General features: G+C 34.6%; 1 protein-coding gene across 1 annotated transcript in view; it reads left to right on the top strand.

Moving 5' to 3' along the window:
• The window catches only part of TCF7 (T-cell specific, HMG-box), a 44,020-nt gene extending 23,172 nt beyond the window's left edge, over nucleotides 1-20,848 (top strand). Inside the window, exons 7-9 of the mRNA XM_051217647.1 lie at nucleotides 588-1,290; nucleotides 3,493-3,806; nucleotides 15,815-20,848. Coding sequence (XP_051065065.1) covers nucleotides 588-1,290; nucleotides 3,493-3,806; nucleotides 15,815-16,985 — 2,188 coding nt within the window. The 3' untranslated portion in view covers nucleotides 16,986-20,848. The remainder of the gene's footprint in view (nucleotides 1-587; nucleotides 1,291-3,492; nucleotides 3,807-15,814) is intronic.
• Nucleotides 20,849-21,059: the final 211 nt, after the last annotated feature.

The raw sequence follows: 21,059 nt of genomic DNA, 5'->3' as shown, positions 1-21,059 counted from the left end.
ATATATTCGGTGCCTTTTTGTACCAACATTTATGTGTTTAAATAAATAAATAAATAAAGTTCAGTCCTGCTTGGGAGCTCACGTTTGATTTCTATGTTTATAAGTTAAGGCGCTTACTTTATCCGCCAACTTAAATCGCTTTGGAAGAAGTTATGTTTCCTGATGTTGATGTTTTATTCGATTAATTCATTTAATAAAAAAAATATATTAAATCTTCTTCTTGAGATAAATCATAAGAACTTTGAGTTTAAAATTTCGCTTTTGTAATTTCTTGATGTTGAACACTGTTACTTGCTGATTATGTTTACCCACCACAATACACGTTGTTTATTATTCAATTTTGTTCGTTACTTATAAGTGGTGAATTGAAATTTTCTTCCAAAATCTGTTTCATATGCGCGGGTATATCAGAATTTCCACGCTAGTTGTTAAAATCCACAATATGATTTAGGTGTCGTCAATAGGTCTTACAAGGTATTTTCCCGATGCCAATTACATTAACCTGTAATTGGCAGATGATTTACAATGTTTACCTGTATAACCGTTTTATTCTTTCTTTTTTAAAAAAAATGCTTATTGTTCACTAGATTTCACAAATCAATTAATGATCCTTCAATTATGAAACATTCAGAAATAATCACATCGACTAATTCATTGCCAATTTCTTTTCCATCTACATGTTTTGTTAATCCATCACTTTGTTATAATTTTCAAAGGAATTCTCCTGAATTATCTATAGATAATACATCAGGATCACATTATCAAATGTGTAATAATCGAATGTATTCTAGTCCTCTTGGAGTAAATCCTTTAAAATTGCCTACGTTGACATGTACTACATGTACTATTACTAATACTACTACTACTATTACTACTACTACTAGTAATAATAATAATAATAAAAGCAAAAATGCTACTACTATCACTACTACTCATAATGAGACAAGTAGTTTTGACGATGATAATGATGATGATGATGTTGTTGTTGATCATAGAAGTAATAATAATAATGACAATAATAATAAGGATCATTGTAATCCACCTCATCAACAACAAATAATCAATTCAACATCGAATTCCAATTCAACTAAACGTGTTCATATTAAAAAACCATTAAATGCATTCATGTTATTTATGAAAGATATGCGACCAAAAGTACAAGAAGAATGTACATTAAAAGAATCAGCTGCAATTAATCAAATTCTAGGCAAAAAATGGCATGAATTATCACGTGAAAAACAAGCAAAATATTATGAATTAGCTAGAAAAGAAAAAGAACTTCATCATCAGGTAAATGATAAGTAATATGGTATCTATGTATCTATGTATCTATGTATATTTCTGTATCTAAATATCATTATTATTATGATTAAGTGATTTGTTCTTCTTCGTCAAAACCCTATAATTATCATTGTTACTATCGGCAATATATTACAATGTTTGTTAATAGTAATTGTAATAGAACAAATTACAGTCTTATAATTCTATTGTAATAATTTTCTATACTATATATATTGGTCGATAGATGGATTGCACAGATCATTTCTAGCAGATGATATATGTATATGTATATTAGCTATGTATGGTTAATGGGTAATATGTTGCTGGTATAGTAAATGATCTTATGTGTGTATGGCTAAGAAAATGTCTAAGTGTATTTCAAGAAAATTGAACATGGCTACTTTTTTTTCCATGGACTCCACGGCGTTGCTCTCAAATGCCCTGGTACGGTCGAGAGTGGAGAGAAACAGCTCTCCCTCTCGAAATGCTCTTACATGACCACTAGTATATAGCCTTCTTGAGGCGGGGGTGTTGTTTACGCAATTGAGAGAACGAGAAGAGAATGTCCGGCGCTTTAAATATGGGAGTTGAAAAACTCTGATTCCAAACCAATGGTGCACATGGGCCCCAGTACCCTGAAGGGACAAATGGAGTATTAACCAACCATTGGTCACGGCCTACAACGGGACGGCATCTCCTGACGATGCTCCACTGCCTTGTGGATCAGACCTTCAGGTTGAAGGCTCCGGGTATGGCCCCCTAAGAAAACTACCTACTTCGTTTTGGGCACCCGGACAGTATCCCAACCCTCACACAAATCAAATGAGATTTGTGTGGTGCATATGTATTTGGTGTCCCCTTGTACCAATATTTGTGTCCAAATAGTAGTAATAAAAGTGTATTTGAAGAAAATCGACCATCGCTATTTTTTTCCATGAAGTACGATTACATGGCTTAGAATTTTTATAAGACTCCTTAAATTTTTTAAAATTAATATACATATTGGTTATTTGGATCTTCCAATTGATGTTTACAACTGCCATTGATCAGTCTCGTTTAACATATTTTCATCCTGTGCGGAATGCTTCAACATTGTGCTAAGTGGATAAGTGATGATGCTTGAAGCGAACGGTACTAGAATTTGAGTACATCCAGCTGACATGTCCCAAATAAGGTGTAATGCGCAGCTCAGATTCCTCTGCTAGTCTTCATGCATCTCTTTTCAAAATAATTGTGACTCAGTGGCAATGTTGAGACATTCCGCACAGGACATACATATGTCAAAAGAGATTGATCAGTTGCAATCATAAATATCAGTTGGAAGATCCAAACAAACAATATATATATATATTTCGCTGGTTGAAATAATGAGTGAATTGAAGCTAGACCACCATGGAAAACCTGGAAGCACTGGACGGCCGTTTCGTCCTAGCTTGGGACTCCTCAGCAGTGCGCATCCACTATCCCGTACCCTGCGAGATACGAACCCAGGACCTGTCTGTCCCGCGCGCGAGCGCTTAACCATAAGACCACTGAGCCGGCATCCAACTGTGTTAATGTCTAACTTCAACCAATCCACGAAGTTGCGCCACTGCACACCATTGTCTTCAGTGAGTTCCTATCTCACAACAGACCTGGTTGCTGAGGTGTCTCATACCAGGACGAAACGGCCGTCCAGTGCGTCCAGGTTTTCCATGGTTGTCTAGCTTCAATTGACTCATGATTTCAACCAGTGAAATTTCTAAAAATCTCCACAAAACCCATTCTGATAGTATATATATATATATATATATATATATATATATATATATATATATATATATATATATATAAAGTTTTTAATAGCAATATTCTTGAGCTGTTTTTTAGGCGTCTTCGAGCACTAATAAATTCTACTTCTTGAACTAAAAAGCATTGTGTGTTAAGTAGTTAGTGACAATTGTTGTTATCAGTACCTTTTTGTTTAAACTTTAAGATACAATCAGGATTTATCCGCTGAAGAATGCTACTTGATCTTATTACTACAGAACGAAATATTTCTGTCTTAAAGTGTTTGGAAACTAGCTTAATAAGTTTCACGGTCGTCACCACTAATATAAGTCATATTCCGTCTGCTTTTCTGTACGAAAGAGTGTTGCCATAACTTATGCTCTATGTGTTCTATGAATTACAATACACTTGTTTTTACTAAATCTCTTTTTGGTGTTGTAGCTGTTTCCTGGCTGGTCAGCAAGAGATAATTATGCTATACATTCGAGACGTAAGAAGAAACGAAAATTGGCAGCTGCAGCAGCTGTTGCACAAACGAAAATTCATTCAACCAGTGGTAAAACTCTTGGTAATACTGGTATTCACTTATCTTCGGAATCCGGTGGGGATTTTGGCAATTCCGATTCAAATGAAGAGCGTACTAATAGACTATCTGTATTAGTAGGTAATACAAACTCTACGGATATAAGCAGTGCTAAAAAATGTCGTGCACGTTTTGGTTTAGAGCATCAAAATCGTTGGTGTAAACCATGCAGGTAAGACATGAATACAAGTTGTGCTTTATTTTTTAAATGTTAGATACTTGATTTCACTGACTTAGATTTTATTGTCATTACTATAATTCTCTTTTATTACGATTCAGCTATTCCTGTTGTTTGCTAGTCTTAGACACCAATTCACTCGACAAGTCCTCAAGTCAGAACACGGTTTAACAGGAATAGTTTTTACATGAGAAGATTCTAGAGTGTTCTCCAAGTATCGAATAGCGCTGATTGGATAAGAATTAGCCAATCAGCGTGCACCGACGCAATCGTGCACGAAACATATGTCCCGCTAACAGTCATTTATTGTCTACTAATTTTCTTTGAGTATCATAAAGATTTCAGAGAAAAAAATGTGATCGCCACCAATATGAACTAACTTGTCAATGACTATTTAATTAAATAGTTTGATATGACTAAAATATGTGGTCGTTTATGAACGCTACTACTTATCAAACATTTTCTTAATGGTCCCTTGGTTTTCTTTCACTGTTTCGTTGCATCTTTAACCTACTATTCATTATTTTTCCCCTCCAAACTTTAGTTTTATTGCGCTTCATGGATTTCTCTTCCACTATATCAACGCTTTACCAATTTGGTTCTCTAGATATTTGTGTCTTAAGATTCGATCCTAAGATGGTTTATAACAATTAGTGAGAATTCGCCAACCAGGTTTATTTGTAGTCATAAGTAATTTACTCACTGCCTACATGACTTAACCTTATGTTTTGATAGGAGAAGGGGGGAGCGTGAGAAGGAGCGAAAATAAAATTGTTTTTTTCTAATTTGTTTATATACACTATTATTTATGAGTAATAACTGAACAAACATCAGTTCAATATGTTTTGGTAACTGTTTCCAATTGTTCAGATACTGTAGACTACAGAGTATTGCATCACTGTTTGGTAGTTTTACTAATAAATTCCTATGAACACTAGATCTGTTAGGATTGACTTGATTCATGCTTCAGAAGTGATTTGTGTGAATATGTTGCTGTTCACGGTCTTTCACCCACTTATCGTGTATTAATGCAATGTTAAATGGATTTTGGTGTTAACCGCTTAAATTTTGTTCGTCATCTTTTAGATTTTATCTGATTAATAAACTTCTATCAGTGTAGTGTAATGTAAAAAGGCTTTGCGAAATTCGCATATGAAGATTGGTAGAATGAGGCAGCAAATTTACATGTGTTATATTCATCATTTGATTTGTGTGATGGCTGGAATGCTGCCCGGGTGGCCAAACCGAATGAGATAGTTTTCTTTGAGAGCTAGTCCTCGAGCCTTTCACCTGGATGTCTAATCCATATGGCAGTGGAGCAACGTGAGGAGTTGCAATCCCATGAGAGCCGGTAACCGAAAATCCGTTCACACACCGTTTGTTCGCTCAGGATCGTGGAGCCCATGTGCACCATTGATTTTGAATGAGGGTTTTCCAACTCCCGTTGGTAGATCCTCCATATTCACCAACCCGGTAAAAGGGATGGACATTCACTTTTCGTCGTCTCAATTTAGTAAACAATAGTAATGCGGCGAGAAGGCAGTGAATAGGACTTCCCTGGTAGTGGCTGTATACCAGTGTCCATGTAATAGCATTTGGAGAGGGAGAGCTCTTTCTTCGTACTCTCGGCCGTAGCAGATTTAAGCAATTCCGTCTCTTTAAGTTTCACACAGAAATACAACCCTACACTATTGGGGACGTTAAATCCCCATAACTCAATTGAGAAAGGACCTAATTTTGTAATTTTATCTAGAAAATTCGAATTTCTTCGTTTTCGCGACAAAAGCACTCTTGACACCTTCATGTCGTATTTCACACTGGGAATTATCTTAAATCCTATTGGTCCGTTGCGTCTTTTAGTATGCTATTTGGTAACTCTCCCCAAGGACGGTTTTGTACTGTATATATATACGTTTTGAATTGTGTTTGTTGTTATCGCTGGTTTCTGGATGTTTGCAGACTATACTTCCCCATTCGAATCTTGAACTTCTTCGTCTAGTTATCGGGGCTTGGACTCGTCAAATAGCTAGCTTAGTGGTGTTTGGTCACCGAATGTTGTTTCTTGTTCTCAGATTAAGTAAACTCGTGATAGCTTCAACCGTTGCATACACACAATAATATCATGTTAGATTGTTTTAAATTATATAGTTATCATCAATTGAATAAATAGTAGAGAGAGAGAGAGAGAGAGTTTAATTTCTATTTGAACATTTTAAGTAATCTATTGAAATGGAACACTTATTGATTTTGTGATTGATTCATCTCTTTCTTTTTGTATTGGTAACCATGTCTACCGCTTATTATAAAGCATAATAGTATTTTACTACCTTTTATCAGATATTATGAAATACAAGAGATACATTTCAAAATAATCCATTTTTTGTGTTGTTTTTTTGTCGCAGTACTTAGTTTATTATTAAGTAAATCGTGTGATTTTTCATATAGTTGCTAGGCTGAACTGTCCTAGTATAGAATATGTATCATCTAAATTATATATAATGAACAGATGTTTATGCATAATTGTTGATTTCTTCTTATTGTACTAATGAAAAATGTGACAAGTTGTTGTTGTTGTTTGCTTTATTTCTTTCTATCTAGTTTTCTTGTTGTCTACAGAAATAATTGATTTCAGCTTTTGTAAATCACTTTTTAGATCCGATCTTTTTTCTCTCGGTGATAAGTGTTGTTAAGAGAACGCTATATTCGGTTCCTAAGCTCTTCTAGTAACCCCCAAATGCCCTGGTATGACCGAGAGTGCGGTGGGCCCGCCCTCCCTCTCTAAGTGCTCTCACACGGCCACGTGTATATAGCCTCTGCCAGGGAAGTCGTACTCATTGCCTTCTCGTGGCGGGGGTGTTGTTTACGAAACTGAGAGGACGAAAAGCGAATGTCCGGCGCTTTAACCGGATTCCAAACCAATGTTGCACATGGGCTCCAGTATCCTTAGGGAACAAATGACTTGTGAACCAATCGTTGGTCACCGGCCACAATGGGACTGCATCTCCTTACGATGCTCCACTGCCTTGTGGATCAGACTTTCAGGTCAAAGGCTCGGGGTGTGGCCCCCTAAGAAAACCACCTGCTTCGGTTTGGGCACCCGGGTAGTATCGCAGCCAACACGCACACAAATATGGTGTAGCGCATATATATTTGGCGCCCTCTTGTACCAATATTTATGTGTTGAAATAAATAATCTACACAGTGCATGAACACGAGAAAAAAGGCGCGAAATACATAAGAAAACTCCAATAGTTCGTTAATGTACAGAAAATCTAGGGTTTTTAAATAGTATTTTAGATATCCTTTGGTTTCTGGAAAATTCGGAAATGCTATTAAGCATAGTAGCGGTATAAGTAATCATCCAGTTAGAAAATTGACATGTGACTTTTCAATTTCTTGCTGTTTCTGGCAACACGTCTAGTGAACGCTGATTGGATAAGATGCGTCTCAGTGTTTTCAAAGCCTTTCTTGGCCTTTTTTCGAGGAGTTTTCTGGATCTCTAACAGTTAGTATAATAAATGAATTCAATACTTAGAATTTATTGTAAAATATGGTTGTGTGGCATTATTTTCGAAATTTAGTTCAGACTGAACTTAATTTAGTTTTGGTTTAGGACTTCTTTCAACTGTTTTCAGTCAGTCAGGCAGCTACAACGTAGGATCAGGCACATATATGCATCGGTCCAAGTTGCCATTACCGCATTAGCACAACAAGATGAACACCGGATTCATAGGAGTGGTTAAGTCAATGGTGGTAATATATAAAAGAAAGATTGAATATAAGGATATAGTACAGGAAGAAAGAATTAGTTCGTAGAAAGAAAGATATGAAGCGATTTTAATCTCTTAGTTTAAGGGAAGACATAGAGTGTATACACCGATGCCATTGTGATCGATTCTGAGCCATGTCACCCACAGCCTCCAACCATTGGTTACGATAGTCATGTGGACCCTAACCAAAAAGTCTGCATCTACCAACACGGCTCAGACTAGGAGTTATTAACTTCAATGACTGATGCACATTTAGGTTTGGCCCTCCCCTAACTTTCTTCGAACCATCCCGAACACCAGTTAGCATTGCACGTCGTGGTAATCGGTGTTCAGGCATACGTAATACGTGTCTCAACCATCTCAGTCGATGAAGATTCACTAATGTTGTAAGTAAAAAGGTATAACTGTATTATTCACTTTTTTTAGTAAAAAAAAAAGACTATGTTAACGATGTTACGCAATAGGTCTTAATCGAATAATGTAAACCAGTAAATTACATTGATATTGTTATTGTTACCGTAATCTGGTGTGAATAATAATTGTATTAACTTAAGATGGTAGTGTATAGTCTTATTGTGTTCTGTTTAACTGTCGTTAAGGCTTGATCAAACATTGAATATTTTGACAATTTTTATACAGTTCTCAGTTTTTATTATCTGTTTGCTTGCGCGTTGTTGTTGTTGCCCAGTGATGAATTTCCAGTCAAATGAACTTTTCCATGTATGTGAGAGGATATTCATTCATTTCAAATTATTTAACAATTTTGTTGGATTATTTTAATGATGATGTAAATATTTTTTTATTGGCGCACTATCAAGCTTTCGTTGTAACTTCTGGTCTGAGCCATGTTGGTAAATACATACTACTTCTTTAGGGTCCACAGGATTATCATGACCAGTGGTTGGAAACTCTAGGTGATATGGCTGAGAATCGATCATATTGGTGTAGGTGTATACACTGTTTGTCTTCCGATAAACTGTGAGAATAAAATTACTTCCTACCTTTCTTTCTTCCTCTATCATATCCTTAAATGCAATCTTTCCAATGAAGTAACTGCTCCTATGAATTTGATGTTCGTCTTGTTGTGCAAATGAGGTATGGCAACTTGAACCAATGCCTGTATGTGCGTGTTCCTACATTGTAGATGACTAACTAAATGTTTTCGATAATCTTATTCTACTTATTCGTTGTACCCTTTTTCCTGTTTGCCTCATTTCTCATTTCGACTCATTGATCGTAACAGATGTAATACAAGATATGAACAATCTCAATGTCCATCATTTTCAGTTATATGTTTTTTTAACAAAATATATTCAACTCTACCATGCATTGGGGAAACTGTTGTTGTTATATGCCTTGTATTATTGCCGTGATTTAATACTTATACAGAATACTTCATTCATTCTAGCAGAGCATCGATAATACTAGTACACAGGAAACAAACACATGAATGATGTTGATAATTATAATGATCAAACTATTGTTATGCCTCTATGTATTTGTGTTGTACATAAGAGTATTCTGTACACTATCTAATCTCTTCAGTCCCAAAATCTATTACATCATATTTCGACACATTATTTTTATTATTATTACTACATGTAACTGACCTATTGTTATCTTATTATGACTGAATTACACGGATATACACCTTTTAATGTAGTGAATTACACTTCTAAGTTTATTTATCGCTACTGCCATTCATCATTTTCAGTAATCAGTCATCTTAATATTCCTTGACATATTTGTACGACAAATGCCATGATACGACCGAGTGTGTAGAGAGTTCACTCTCCCTTCTGAAATGCTCTCATATGCTCACGCGTCTACGTCCACTAACAGGGAAGTTCAACTCACTGCCTTCTCGCAGCATTAGTATAGTTTAAGAAATTAATAGGAAGAAAAACGTATGTCCATCGCTTTAACCGGGTTGTTGGATATGAAGGATCTACCTACGCGAGATGGAAACTCTCATTCCAAACCAATGGTGGTGTACATAGACTACAGGATTCTGAAGGAACAAATGAAGTATGAACTAATCGTTGATCATCGGCTACTATATGATTGCATCTCTTAACGTTTCTCTAATGGATTAGACCTTCAGGTCGAAGGCTCCGGTTATGGTCCCTTAAAAAAACCATCTGTTTCGATCTGTAAAACCGGGCAGCAGTATCACAGCTTACACACAAATCGTGTAACTTGTATAGCTCGTATATATTCGGTACCCCTTTTTTTGTCTCAATATTTATATGTTCAAATAAATAAATAAATAAATAAATAAAATATTATTGAAAGTTTCCTATAGTTTGTATTTCTGTACACATTTTCATCATAAATCAGACAACACATTGATATTCTTAAAGTTCTTTTTTTTGATAATGAAACAACTAATGATGAATTAGAATTAATTAAATCCAAATGTGTTTTAATAATCCATTGAAATTTCTTTCTTTCTTTCTTCTGCTTCTTCTTCCCGAAAAAGTTTTTTTTTCCTAAAAAAAAAAGAAAAGAAAAGAAAAAATTTGCGCAAAATTTAAAATATTGAAATGTAGATTCATGGAAAATAGTTCTCATTTATTCTAGATCTAAATAAAGTACATTGTAGTGTATGGTAATATATAGTAGTATCTCTTATTTTTTGTTGTTACTATGTGGAAACGTTTTTAAATTGTATCAATTGATAATAAGGTCATAAATCAGTACAAACTGGAAAAAAAAAACCAACTTTGAACTTCCTATACTGTGAAAATACTGCTTATTAGAGGACAGCGAATTATTAATCGGACCAAAGACTCGCAAACACGTAAGAACGGCTTAGGGTTCTGATTGGTCCCGCTTCCCTGTCTAGCCCAGCCAGTTGAGTCCAGAACACAAGTCTCAGCCTCTGAGATATGAATCATTATATTTCAAACACACTCTGTTTATATACTAATCAAGCAGACCATATCGTACCATAAAATAGAAAACAACATTTGTACAATATTGATCAACAGGAAAACGACACATGAAATAAGCACTGACCAATAAGAAAATAATACCATCTCCAAGTCCAAGACTTAATAGAATAATTTTTGGGATATTTTCCTGAATATCCCAACAGAACTACCTCCTAAACTTCAACTTAGTTAGCTAGTAATAAGAATGGAGGGAGTTTCATCGGAGTCGAATTACAAACAATTGAGATCATTTTATTGTCGATTTATTTATTTAAGCATATTTGTACAAGGAGAAACCCTATATATATATATATATATATGCGTCACACTTCGTCATTCATTTTGTGTGAGGGCTGGAATACTGTCAGAGCTCCTGAATCGAAGCAAGTGCTTTTCTTAAGGAGTCATTCTCCAAAACTTTAACGTAAAGGTCTAATCCACAAAAAAGTGGAGCAACTTTAGTAGGTGCCGTCCCATGATAGCCAGTAATCAACAATAGGTTCATACTCCATGCATTTCCTAAGAATCTTTACTTGATATGCATCATTTAACCAACTCTAGTATTCTGATTGAGGGATCTCGTTAGGTAGCTTGAATAGCTCGTAGAGGTTAAGTTGTCTAAATCAAAATTGGAATAATACATATGCAAAATTATTCATTGTTTCATTACAAATGTTGAATTTCTTTCAATTCTGTCGGGGACGTTAGAGCCCCAGAACTCACTTGAGAAAGGACCTAATTTTGTAATTTTATCTAGAAAATTTGAATTTCTTTATTTTCGTACCAAAGGCTCTCTTGTCACCTTCATGTCGTATTTCACACTGGGAATTATCTTAAATGATATTGGTCCGTTGCATCTTTTAGTATGCTATTTGGTAACTCTCCCCAAGGACGGTTTTGTACTATATATATATATATATATATATATATATATATATATATATATATATATATATATATATATATATATATATATATATAATTGTATTTGTTGTTATCGCTGGTTTCTGGATGTTTGCAGACTATACTTCCCCATTCGAATCTTGAACTTCTTCGTCTAGTTATCGGGGCTTGGACTCGTCAAATAGCTAGCTTAGTGGTGTTTGGTCACCGAATGTTGTTTCTCGTTCTCAGATTAAGTAAACTCGTGATAGCTTCAACCCTAGCAAATTCTCTGCTTGTTCTAAACTTCACTTGGACGCGTTTCTAATAGTTTTTTTATCTTTTATTTTGGTAACTAGTATTGTCATTTCCACTACATTTTTGTTTGACTCTATTATCCTCTTCCAGCTATTATCCTATGAAGTATGTGTTTGTGTGAGGTAACGTGAAACAATATACCGTTTAACGAAATACTCAGTGATTTTTGTCTGGTAATACGAAATTTTATATTCTATAGGATCATTTGTTCAAATTTAAGACAATAATCTTTGATCTCCTCTAATATGATTAGTCAGAGTAGTTTATATACTACTGATTTCAAGGCGATCTATCTTTCAGTTAGATAGCTGAATCAATAGATTTTCACAACTTGAATAAGTAACTCAAATTCTTTACTCTTTATTGACAACAATACCAGGTAGACAAATGTGATTTTTTCTGTTAGGGAGCAAAATAGCGATAGCTAAGATACTACTATAATCAATCATTGAGTTAAAACAGTAGTGTTGTGTGGGTTACTTATGTCTACATAAGTAGTATATAACGGTGGTCAGGCATAGAATGTATTTCAGCGGAAGATCGATAAGGAAAGAACGGGAACAGGGCGCAATCGGTATGAAAATGCATGAACAATGAAATACGAGACAACAGACTGATTTTTGCAAAAGGAACAGTTAAGGTTGAGACGATGGATTGATATTTTACAAATTATGGTTCTCAGATTTTAGTGAGATACCCTGTAATTTCGTGACAAATGCATTCGAGTGTCCCAACTACAGTATTAGTATCCAAATCTCCAACATATGGTATATTGTTGAGAACTCAATTCGGCTGTTAAATTACAGTAGTTGACCTTCTTCTACTGTAAATCGCTAGATCAAAGTGATTGTATCAATCTGCTGACTAATTCAGTCATATGTAGTCAATCCTATCATCTATTGTAAGAGTTTCTTCTATCTAACCTGTTAAAACTTATCAGACAATGGATTTTTCATTAAACTATGATAAAGTATAGAAATTTCAACTGGTGGTTAATTCTTTCTTATACACTCAACGAAACTGTCTTAAATTTCCTTGTCCATATTTAGATTATAGATTTCGTTCTTTTCCCAAATAACCCTTTAAATAGACTACTATTTGTAAATACAGTGAGATAAGTTGCATAGTTAACATTTCATACCACTAAGTAACTTGAGTTACTCTCTCGTGTGCTTTATATCGATCACAGTCTCTACTTGATTTACTGAGATCTACAGAACTTGAGACACTCCGCCTGTATTGTCGTCCGATTTCTCACCCTCTACTAATTTAAAATATTTCCACTTATTACTTTTCTCTTTCTTGTTGTTTCGGTTAATCGATCGTCATCGGGTTGAATCCATCCATTTGTATGTTTGTTGATATCACTGTGGTGTGTGCTACTGATGTCGATAGATATAAGTAGTATGTATCATCAATCAAAAGAGAAATGACTAGCGACAGAATGTTAAGAAGATCGAAGGAATGTGAACGAGAACAAATAATGATTGGTGTGGAAATGACGGAACAATGAAGTCCGAGACGATTGATTGACATTTAAGTATTTATTTTATGGTTCTCAGATTTTGCTAAGATATTCTGTAATTGAGTATTGAAATACATTCGACCGTCCTCATTTGTGTTCTCGTTCACTGCATCGCCAATATAAATGTGTTTTTTTCGGTCCCCGCTACAATAACACAAGGTTTTGCTTGAATGTAAGGTTTCAAACTCCATGATACACTAGCAAGTAAAGCATATTCTCACCTGACAATCTCACATCCTCAAAATGATCATATTATTAATGTTCTTGGGTTGATCATTTTTATCTGTCTTTTGGTTGTGTAATATTACAAATACCTTTTTTGGACCATCAACGTCTTCTGTTGTTACTTTAAAAATTTATAAGTAGTATGGCTAGCTGACATAAATTTACGATTCATAAGGTTTACCAAATTTAACATCAGATGGGTTTTTCGTGGAGATTGTAGTAATTTCCATGGTTAAGATCATGAGTCAGTTGAAGCTAGACCACCATGGAGAACCTGGAAGCACTGGACGGCCGTTTCGTCCTATCGTGGGACTGCTCAGCAGTACGCATCCACGACCTCGCCGAATTTACCTATATACTTTTCTACAGTAAATTTTAAAACAATTCACAACATATAAAGTAGTCTGCGAAGGTATTTATTGGAGCTTTTGTCAAAACTATACATTTCAAGTGGTGAAATACAGTGGCATTTTGAATGCAATTTAGTTCTTACTTGATTAAGTAAGCGAATGAAGTATTCAATGTAGAACATGTTATCCTATTTATTGTTTGGTAATATTTGAACCACCGTTGCTCTCTTTCTCTCTCTCCGTGTGTCTTTCTGATGATGGTGACTTCGAAAATTTGTAAATGCAACCAAGGGTTACTCAACATACGAAATTATCTCATTGATTCTTATAATTTTACAGTATTTGCCTGTAAATATGTAAGAACTTTGAATCTTTCTATGCTTTTAGCTATGTTTATCACTTAAATGAACGACGTGAACAGTCGTTGTGATATGTACTCCTTTCAAGACTATTTTATAATGTCATACTTCATATTATATTTGACTTATGAACGAGAAAAGATTATAAATGTAAGGACGGTCCACGAGTGAACTCGAGGAAGCTGTAAGAAGCTCAGAAAGAGCTGAAGATATTCCATCCAATCATGTTTTGGAAGGATATTCCAGAATCCCTATATGTAGCTTACCTATTGAACGAATGACAGTTTTGTAACATAATTGACACGGTTTGGAATAGCATTCCTTTCACTTGTCTTCTGTCTATTCATTGCGACTTTATAGTGTTCTAGCATCCGAGTGCTCAAGTTATACGCTGTATATTAAGAATATAACCTCTAGATGTAACAATAAATCTACACTGATAGTATCGCACTCATCACTGTTATTGTCTTATCAATATTTTATAAATTATATACCCTTAGTAGTAGTTGAGAGTTATTGTATTTAATAGTAACTCTGGTTTTCATTTGTTGTAGTCGGTAGTTTGTCATCATCGATTTTTTTCTCGCCTATATATGGTATGATCAAATTGATTTAATGATGATAATATTCAGTTACCACTGAGTTTATTGATTATTTTTCTGTGAAAAAACAAACTATTAAATAAAAAGGATACTGTCAAGTTAATATGAATGTCAATTATACACTACACTAGAAAGAATTAAGTGTAAGATTTGGTAGATATAAAAACGTTTACATATCTGGGCGGCATCATTGATGAACAAGGAGGATCTGATGCAGATGTGAAGGCGCCGATCGGAAAAGCAAGAGCAGTATATTTGCAACTGAAGAACATCTGGAACTCAAAACAATTGTCAACCAACACCAAGGTCAGGATTTTCAATACAAATGTCGAGACAGTTCTAGTGTATGGAGCGGAAACCTGGAGAACTACGAAAGCCATCATCTAGAAGACAAGTGTTTATTAACAGTTGTCTACGCGAAATACTTCGGATCCGTTGGCTGGACACTATCAGCAACAACCTATTGTGAGAGAGAATAAACCAGATTCAAGTGGAGGAAGAAATGAGGAAGATGTGCTGTAAGTGGATAGGACACACATTGAGGAGAGCACCCAACTGCATCACAAGTCAAGTGCTCACTTGGAATGCTCAAGGCCAAAGGAGAACAGGAAGAGCAAAGAACGCATTACACCGAGAAATGGAGACAGACATGAGAAGAACTATAAAGGAAGGCCCAGGACAGAGTGAGTGGGTTAGAGACTGTTGGTCGTCAGCCTATGCTCCATTAGGAGTAACAGACGTAAGTAAGTAAAAGTAAGAAAGAATTAAAGTATTAAGTTGTATAAACTTCTGAACTTTTTGTTTTCACCCCAGTTCCTGAGGAAATAAACAGTACATAGGGTTTAATCTGTTTAAGTCTTATATTTCATTTAAGGTTTAACATTGTGTGTGGTATAATGAATGATTTAGATGTTTGTTTTAAAAAGTTATTCATTACTTGTGTTGTTATAGACTTGTGTTTGTGATACATGTTTCCCCTATTTTATATAAAATTAATGATACATATTCATGTTTGTGTGTGTTTAAACTTTCTAGACGAAAGAAAAAATGTATTCGTTTCTTGACAGATACTGAATTTGAAGATGAGAATAATTTTCCAGTATCTTCTATATCACCATCTACAACATTGAATAATTCAGAAAAACCATCTAGATCATTAACAACAACAACAACGACCACAACCACACCATCATCATCATCATCATCAATAACGATAGCATCATCTCAACAATCAAATCTTCCTAACTATTGTAAATCAAAACATTTTTATACATCATCAACTGATCTAATTAGTGGATTGTATCCTAGTAACACTACTACTACTACTACTACTACTACTACTACTACTACTACTAATAGTAATAATAATAATAATAGTCTCTGGTCAAATTATACACCAAATTTTCATCGTGTTATATCATCTATTGGTGAACGACGATCAGTTGATCATTCATTATCACAGAATAATCATCCTAAAATGAATGATCAAAATTTCATTGATGAATCTTTATTAACCTATATGTCAAGAGGTTCACATTATTTATCTGATCATAGTAATTCAATAATATCACCATTTACTTCAACGGTTATCTCTGATATCATTCATTCAAATGTTTTATCCAATAATCAAATTGAAAAATCTTCAAATTCTTTAATTTCAACACATTGTACAACTATATCACCACCACCACCTCCACCCCCATCATCTTCTTCTTCTTCGTCGATTTCATTATCGAAATGGTCTCAAAAACATTTATTCAATCTTGCTACATTACAAAATATTTCTTCAGGTAAATCTAATTTATATTTAAATGATAGTAAAATAGCTTCTAGTCCTTCTTCTCCTATTCCATTATATTCAACACAATTTATATCACAATTACCATCATTATCATCATCTCAAGAAGAGAATTTCAATATGAATTGTTGTATATCATCTCCGTTATTATTATTATCATCATCATCATTATCAGATTTATCACATAATAATTGTGATAAGATAATCAATAATAATACTAATACTACTAATACTAGGAGAAATCATAATCATCATATTAAACGATTTATGCCTATTCATCATTATAATCATCATATAAATACATCAGTTTGTTGTACAACTAATACTACTACTACTACTACTACTAATATACCAATAATGAGTAGTAGTAGTAGTAGTCATAATGTTAATATTTATAAATCCCAGTGACATTCATAAAATACTTTTATTTATTTAAATGCAATAAGGGATGTTCACTTATCTCTTATTGAATATATTTCTCTTTCATCCATTTTTCTAGGTTTTTTATTCTATTTTTATTTTATTTTATAGATATCATTTCTTTCTTTCTTTCTTTCTTTTTTGTTGTTGTCGTTGTTATTGAAAGAATCATATTACGTCATCATTAAGAGTAAGGCTATCTCCTTCTTCTTCTCCTCACTTTTCTCTATTCTTGACAGCAATATCTTGATGAATACATTTTCTAGATTTACACGTGTGTGTGTGTGTGTGTGTGTGTGTGTGTGTGTGTGTGTGTGTGTGTGTAGATCCTGATCATCACCACCAGTTTGTTTGTTTGTTTGTTGTTCAGCGCCGACATATTCCAACAATGAATGATATTAGTCTTATTCTCCTGTGATGTGATTATGTTCTAGGTACATTATTTATTGATTTATTTTTATTTCTCTACTATTACATAATCACTTTTTTTTTGTTTTGTTTCTAAAGCGCCTAATCATCATCATCATCATCACCATCAGTTTTCTTCTTTTTTCTCTTTAAATTAACTCTTGTTTTTATTCTGTTGTATATTTATAAAATCTTCTTCATTGTTTTGCATCATTATGTAACCGTTTGTTTGCTTGTTTGTTGTTGTGGTTGCTGATCCATCAAAATGAAACTTCTGTTCAAGTATTCAATATCATTTGATCGGCAATTACTGTTTATTAATCTTATAGGTATTTTATTATTATTTATTTATTTATTTGTTTATGTAATTTTGTTTTTATAATTATTTATTTTAACCATTTTTTTTGTAAATATTGACCATCAGTTTACATTCTCTATTCTCTTCCTTGTTGTTGGTGTTGTCGCCGTCGTCATCGTCATCGTCGTTATTGTTGTTGTCGTTGTTGTTCGCCTTCACTCTTGCTATTTCTAGTATGTAGACATCCTGATTCATTTCTCTTAACAACTTTTTTTTTTAAATTTTATTGTGTATTCTGCATGCAATTCATGTATAAACAAGTACACTAATGAGTATTTTTTTTTGTCAACTTGAGCTTTAAAACATTCTCTCCTTCAGTTTTATCATGATGATGATGATTTAAACAATTGTATACATCCCTGGTGTTAAATCATGTCAGAATATTAGTAGTTAAATGTTTTTCTCTTAGTTAATAATACCACCTTCTATCCTCCGCCTCCAACCCATATCTCTCTCTCTCTCTCTCTCTCTCTCTCTCTCTCTCTCGTTCTTCCCCTTATCTCCCTGCATAGAAACATGATCAAATAACTTCTCGTTAATGTGTAATTTATTTTATTTTTGTTTTTCTGTATGCAATTGTTACTGTAATAGAGAAGTTTAATTATTTTCACTTATTCATTACATAACTAATGATAATAATAATAATGATCGTAATCAAATTTAAGCAGCGTTTATTTCACATAATTATGTATGTACAATTTATATTGTATTACTTAATTAATCTCCCTCTCTCTCTCTTTCTTTTTTATTTCGCTTATTTTCTGTGTTCTTCTTATTACAACCTAATTATGCATGAAATTCATTGTTATTTTGTTTGTGAATAATAATGAAATATATTTAACACTAATCATTTCTATCAAAAGGACGGTTTTATGATGAGTTTATAATCATTTGAATAATTGAATTCATGAATTGATTCAAGCTAGATGACCATGGAAGTACTGGATCGTTGTTTCATTCGAGTGTTAGGACTCTTCAGCATTTCTCACAGGTTTATTCATAGAGATATTTATGTATGACGTGGCGATTGTGTCAGTATATAGTTGTAGAGATTACCTTTGAAAACCTGGAAGTATTGGATAGTTATTTCGTCTTATTATGGGACTCCTCAATAGTATGCGTCTATGATTCCGCTCTCGGTATTCGAACCCATGGTTTTTGGTCTCGTGTGCAAACGCTTGAATTCTAGACCATCACTGAGCCAGCTGACATCCATCGGTGCTAATGTCTAACTTCAACCAATCTATGAAATTATGCGATCATCTTCCATTGTACTGAGGTAGATATCTGTCTCTACCTGACATGGATTAACTCCACCGATCACGGCTTCTCACTAGAACTTCGAGAGTTGACTCACGAAGCTAGTCACTAGTGAGAACATGGTAATTATCAGTATGGGATTGTGGAGATTATCAATAGGTTTTTGATTGAGATCATGAATTCATTGTTGTTAGACCACCATCAAAAACCTAGAAGCACTGGACGGCCGTTTCGTCTTATTGTAGGTCTCCTCAGCTGTGATTGAGGTTAGAGATTAACACTGTTGGATGCTGGCTAGCTCAGTGGTCTAGAGGTTAAGCGTTCGCGCGCGAGACCGATGGTCCTGAGTTTGGACCCCGTGGATGCACACTGCTGAGGAATCAAATGATCCCAGATTTCCAATCACTGGGATTAAAGAACAGGTGGGTAGAACACTTTGGATGATTCTTGAATAGACCAACCCACTGAACATTGACGCAATACCTACAGACGTTCCTATAGACGACACTCCACCAACGATCGACGATATCAGGATGTCCGTCAGACAAATTAGGAATGGGGAAGCAGCACAACCTGACAACATATCAGCTAAAGCATCGAAGTTAGAAGTAAATACAAACATATTCTATTAGGGAAGATTTGGGGGGAAGAACAAATGCCAACACACTGAAAAGTGGTTTAACTCATCAGTTTACCAAAGAAAGAAGATCTGAACAATTGTGAGGACTACATGGGCATCATACTACCATCGGTACGAGGAAAATATTTAAATAGAGTGTTGTTGAACCGGATGAAATAATCAACAAACGCCCAAGTCCGAGATCAACAGACCTGATTCCGTGAGGATCGGTCGTGCACAGACCGAATCGCAAAGCTGGACAATCGTTGAACAATAAATTGAACGGAACTCGTCACTATACATCAACTTGTTTTACTATGAGAAAGTGTTTGACCACGTAGGTAGGAGAACCTTCAAAGTATGGAGTACCTGAGAAAATTGTCAGCATCTAGAATTCGTACGACGGAATACACTGCAAAGTTGTGCCCTTCTAACCCATATACCAACAAATGCAGGTAAAGGTAGCCAATGGGCCTTAACATTCTCAATCGGAAAAGCAAGATCTTGTAATACAACGCAAAACACCAAACCAATCACATTTGATAAAGAAGCACTGCAAAAAGTGGGAAGTTCCACATACCTGGGCAGCATCATCGATGAAAAAGGAGGGTCTGATGCAACTTTGAAGGTAAGGATTGGCAAAGTAAGGGCTGCATTTCTACAATTGAAGAGCATATATAACTCAAAACAACTGTCAGCCAACAAAGTCATAATCTTCAGTACGGACGTCAAGACAGTAAGTTATATTATGGGGAGCTCAGACTTGGAGAACTACTACAACTATCATCAAAAAGGTCTTATTATTTATAAACAACTGCCTACTCAGAAAACTAAATGTCCGTTGGTTGGATACTATCAGCTATAGCGCACTATGGAAGAGAACAAACGAGCTTCCAGCTGAGGAAAATTATAGGGCATACATTACGGAAACCATCAAACTGCATTACGAGACAAGCACTTACTTAGAATCCTGAAGTGAAACGGAGAAGAGGAAGGCTGAAGAACACACTACGTCGGAAATTGGAAGCAAACATGAAAATGATAAATAGCAAGTGGAAATGATTGTCTAGGACAGAAGTTGATGAAGAATATTGATGATTAGCCTATGCTCCTTGATGAGGGGTAAGAGGCGTAAGTTTTTATTAGCATTAAGCTATTAACATTCTTGATGAGTTGCCTAGTTGAACAATCATGCGTATGTGGTCTATGCTTCCTATCTATGTTTGAATTTGTTTTCTGTTTAGTTATGAATTTACCGGATACGTCATTCACATGCTTAAGTTAGTGAATTGGAAGGTAATATTGATCCTCGATTGTCTGGTTTCATCATTGACTGATATAGACTGAATCAAGTCAATCTCTATTCATCTTTTTTTCCAGCTTATGTTAAGTTAAAGTGATGTTATTGATAGTCGGA

The sequence above is a fragment of the Schistosoma haematobium genome, chromosome 5, assembly GCF_000699445.3.
Source record: "Schistosoma haematobium chromosome 5, whole genome shotgun sequence".
NCBI classification, from domain to species: Eukaryota; Metazoa; Platyhelminthes; class Trematoda; order Strigeidida; family Schistosomatidae; genus Schistosoma; species Schistosoma haematobium.
Note: the sequence above shows the minus strand (reverse complement) of the source record. Positions and strands in the feature narration are given on the sequence as shown.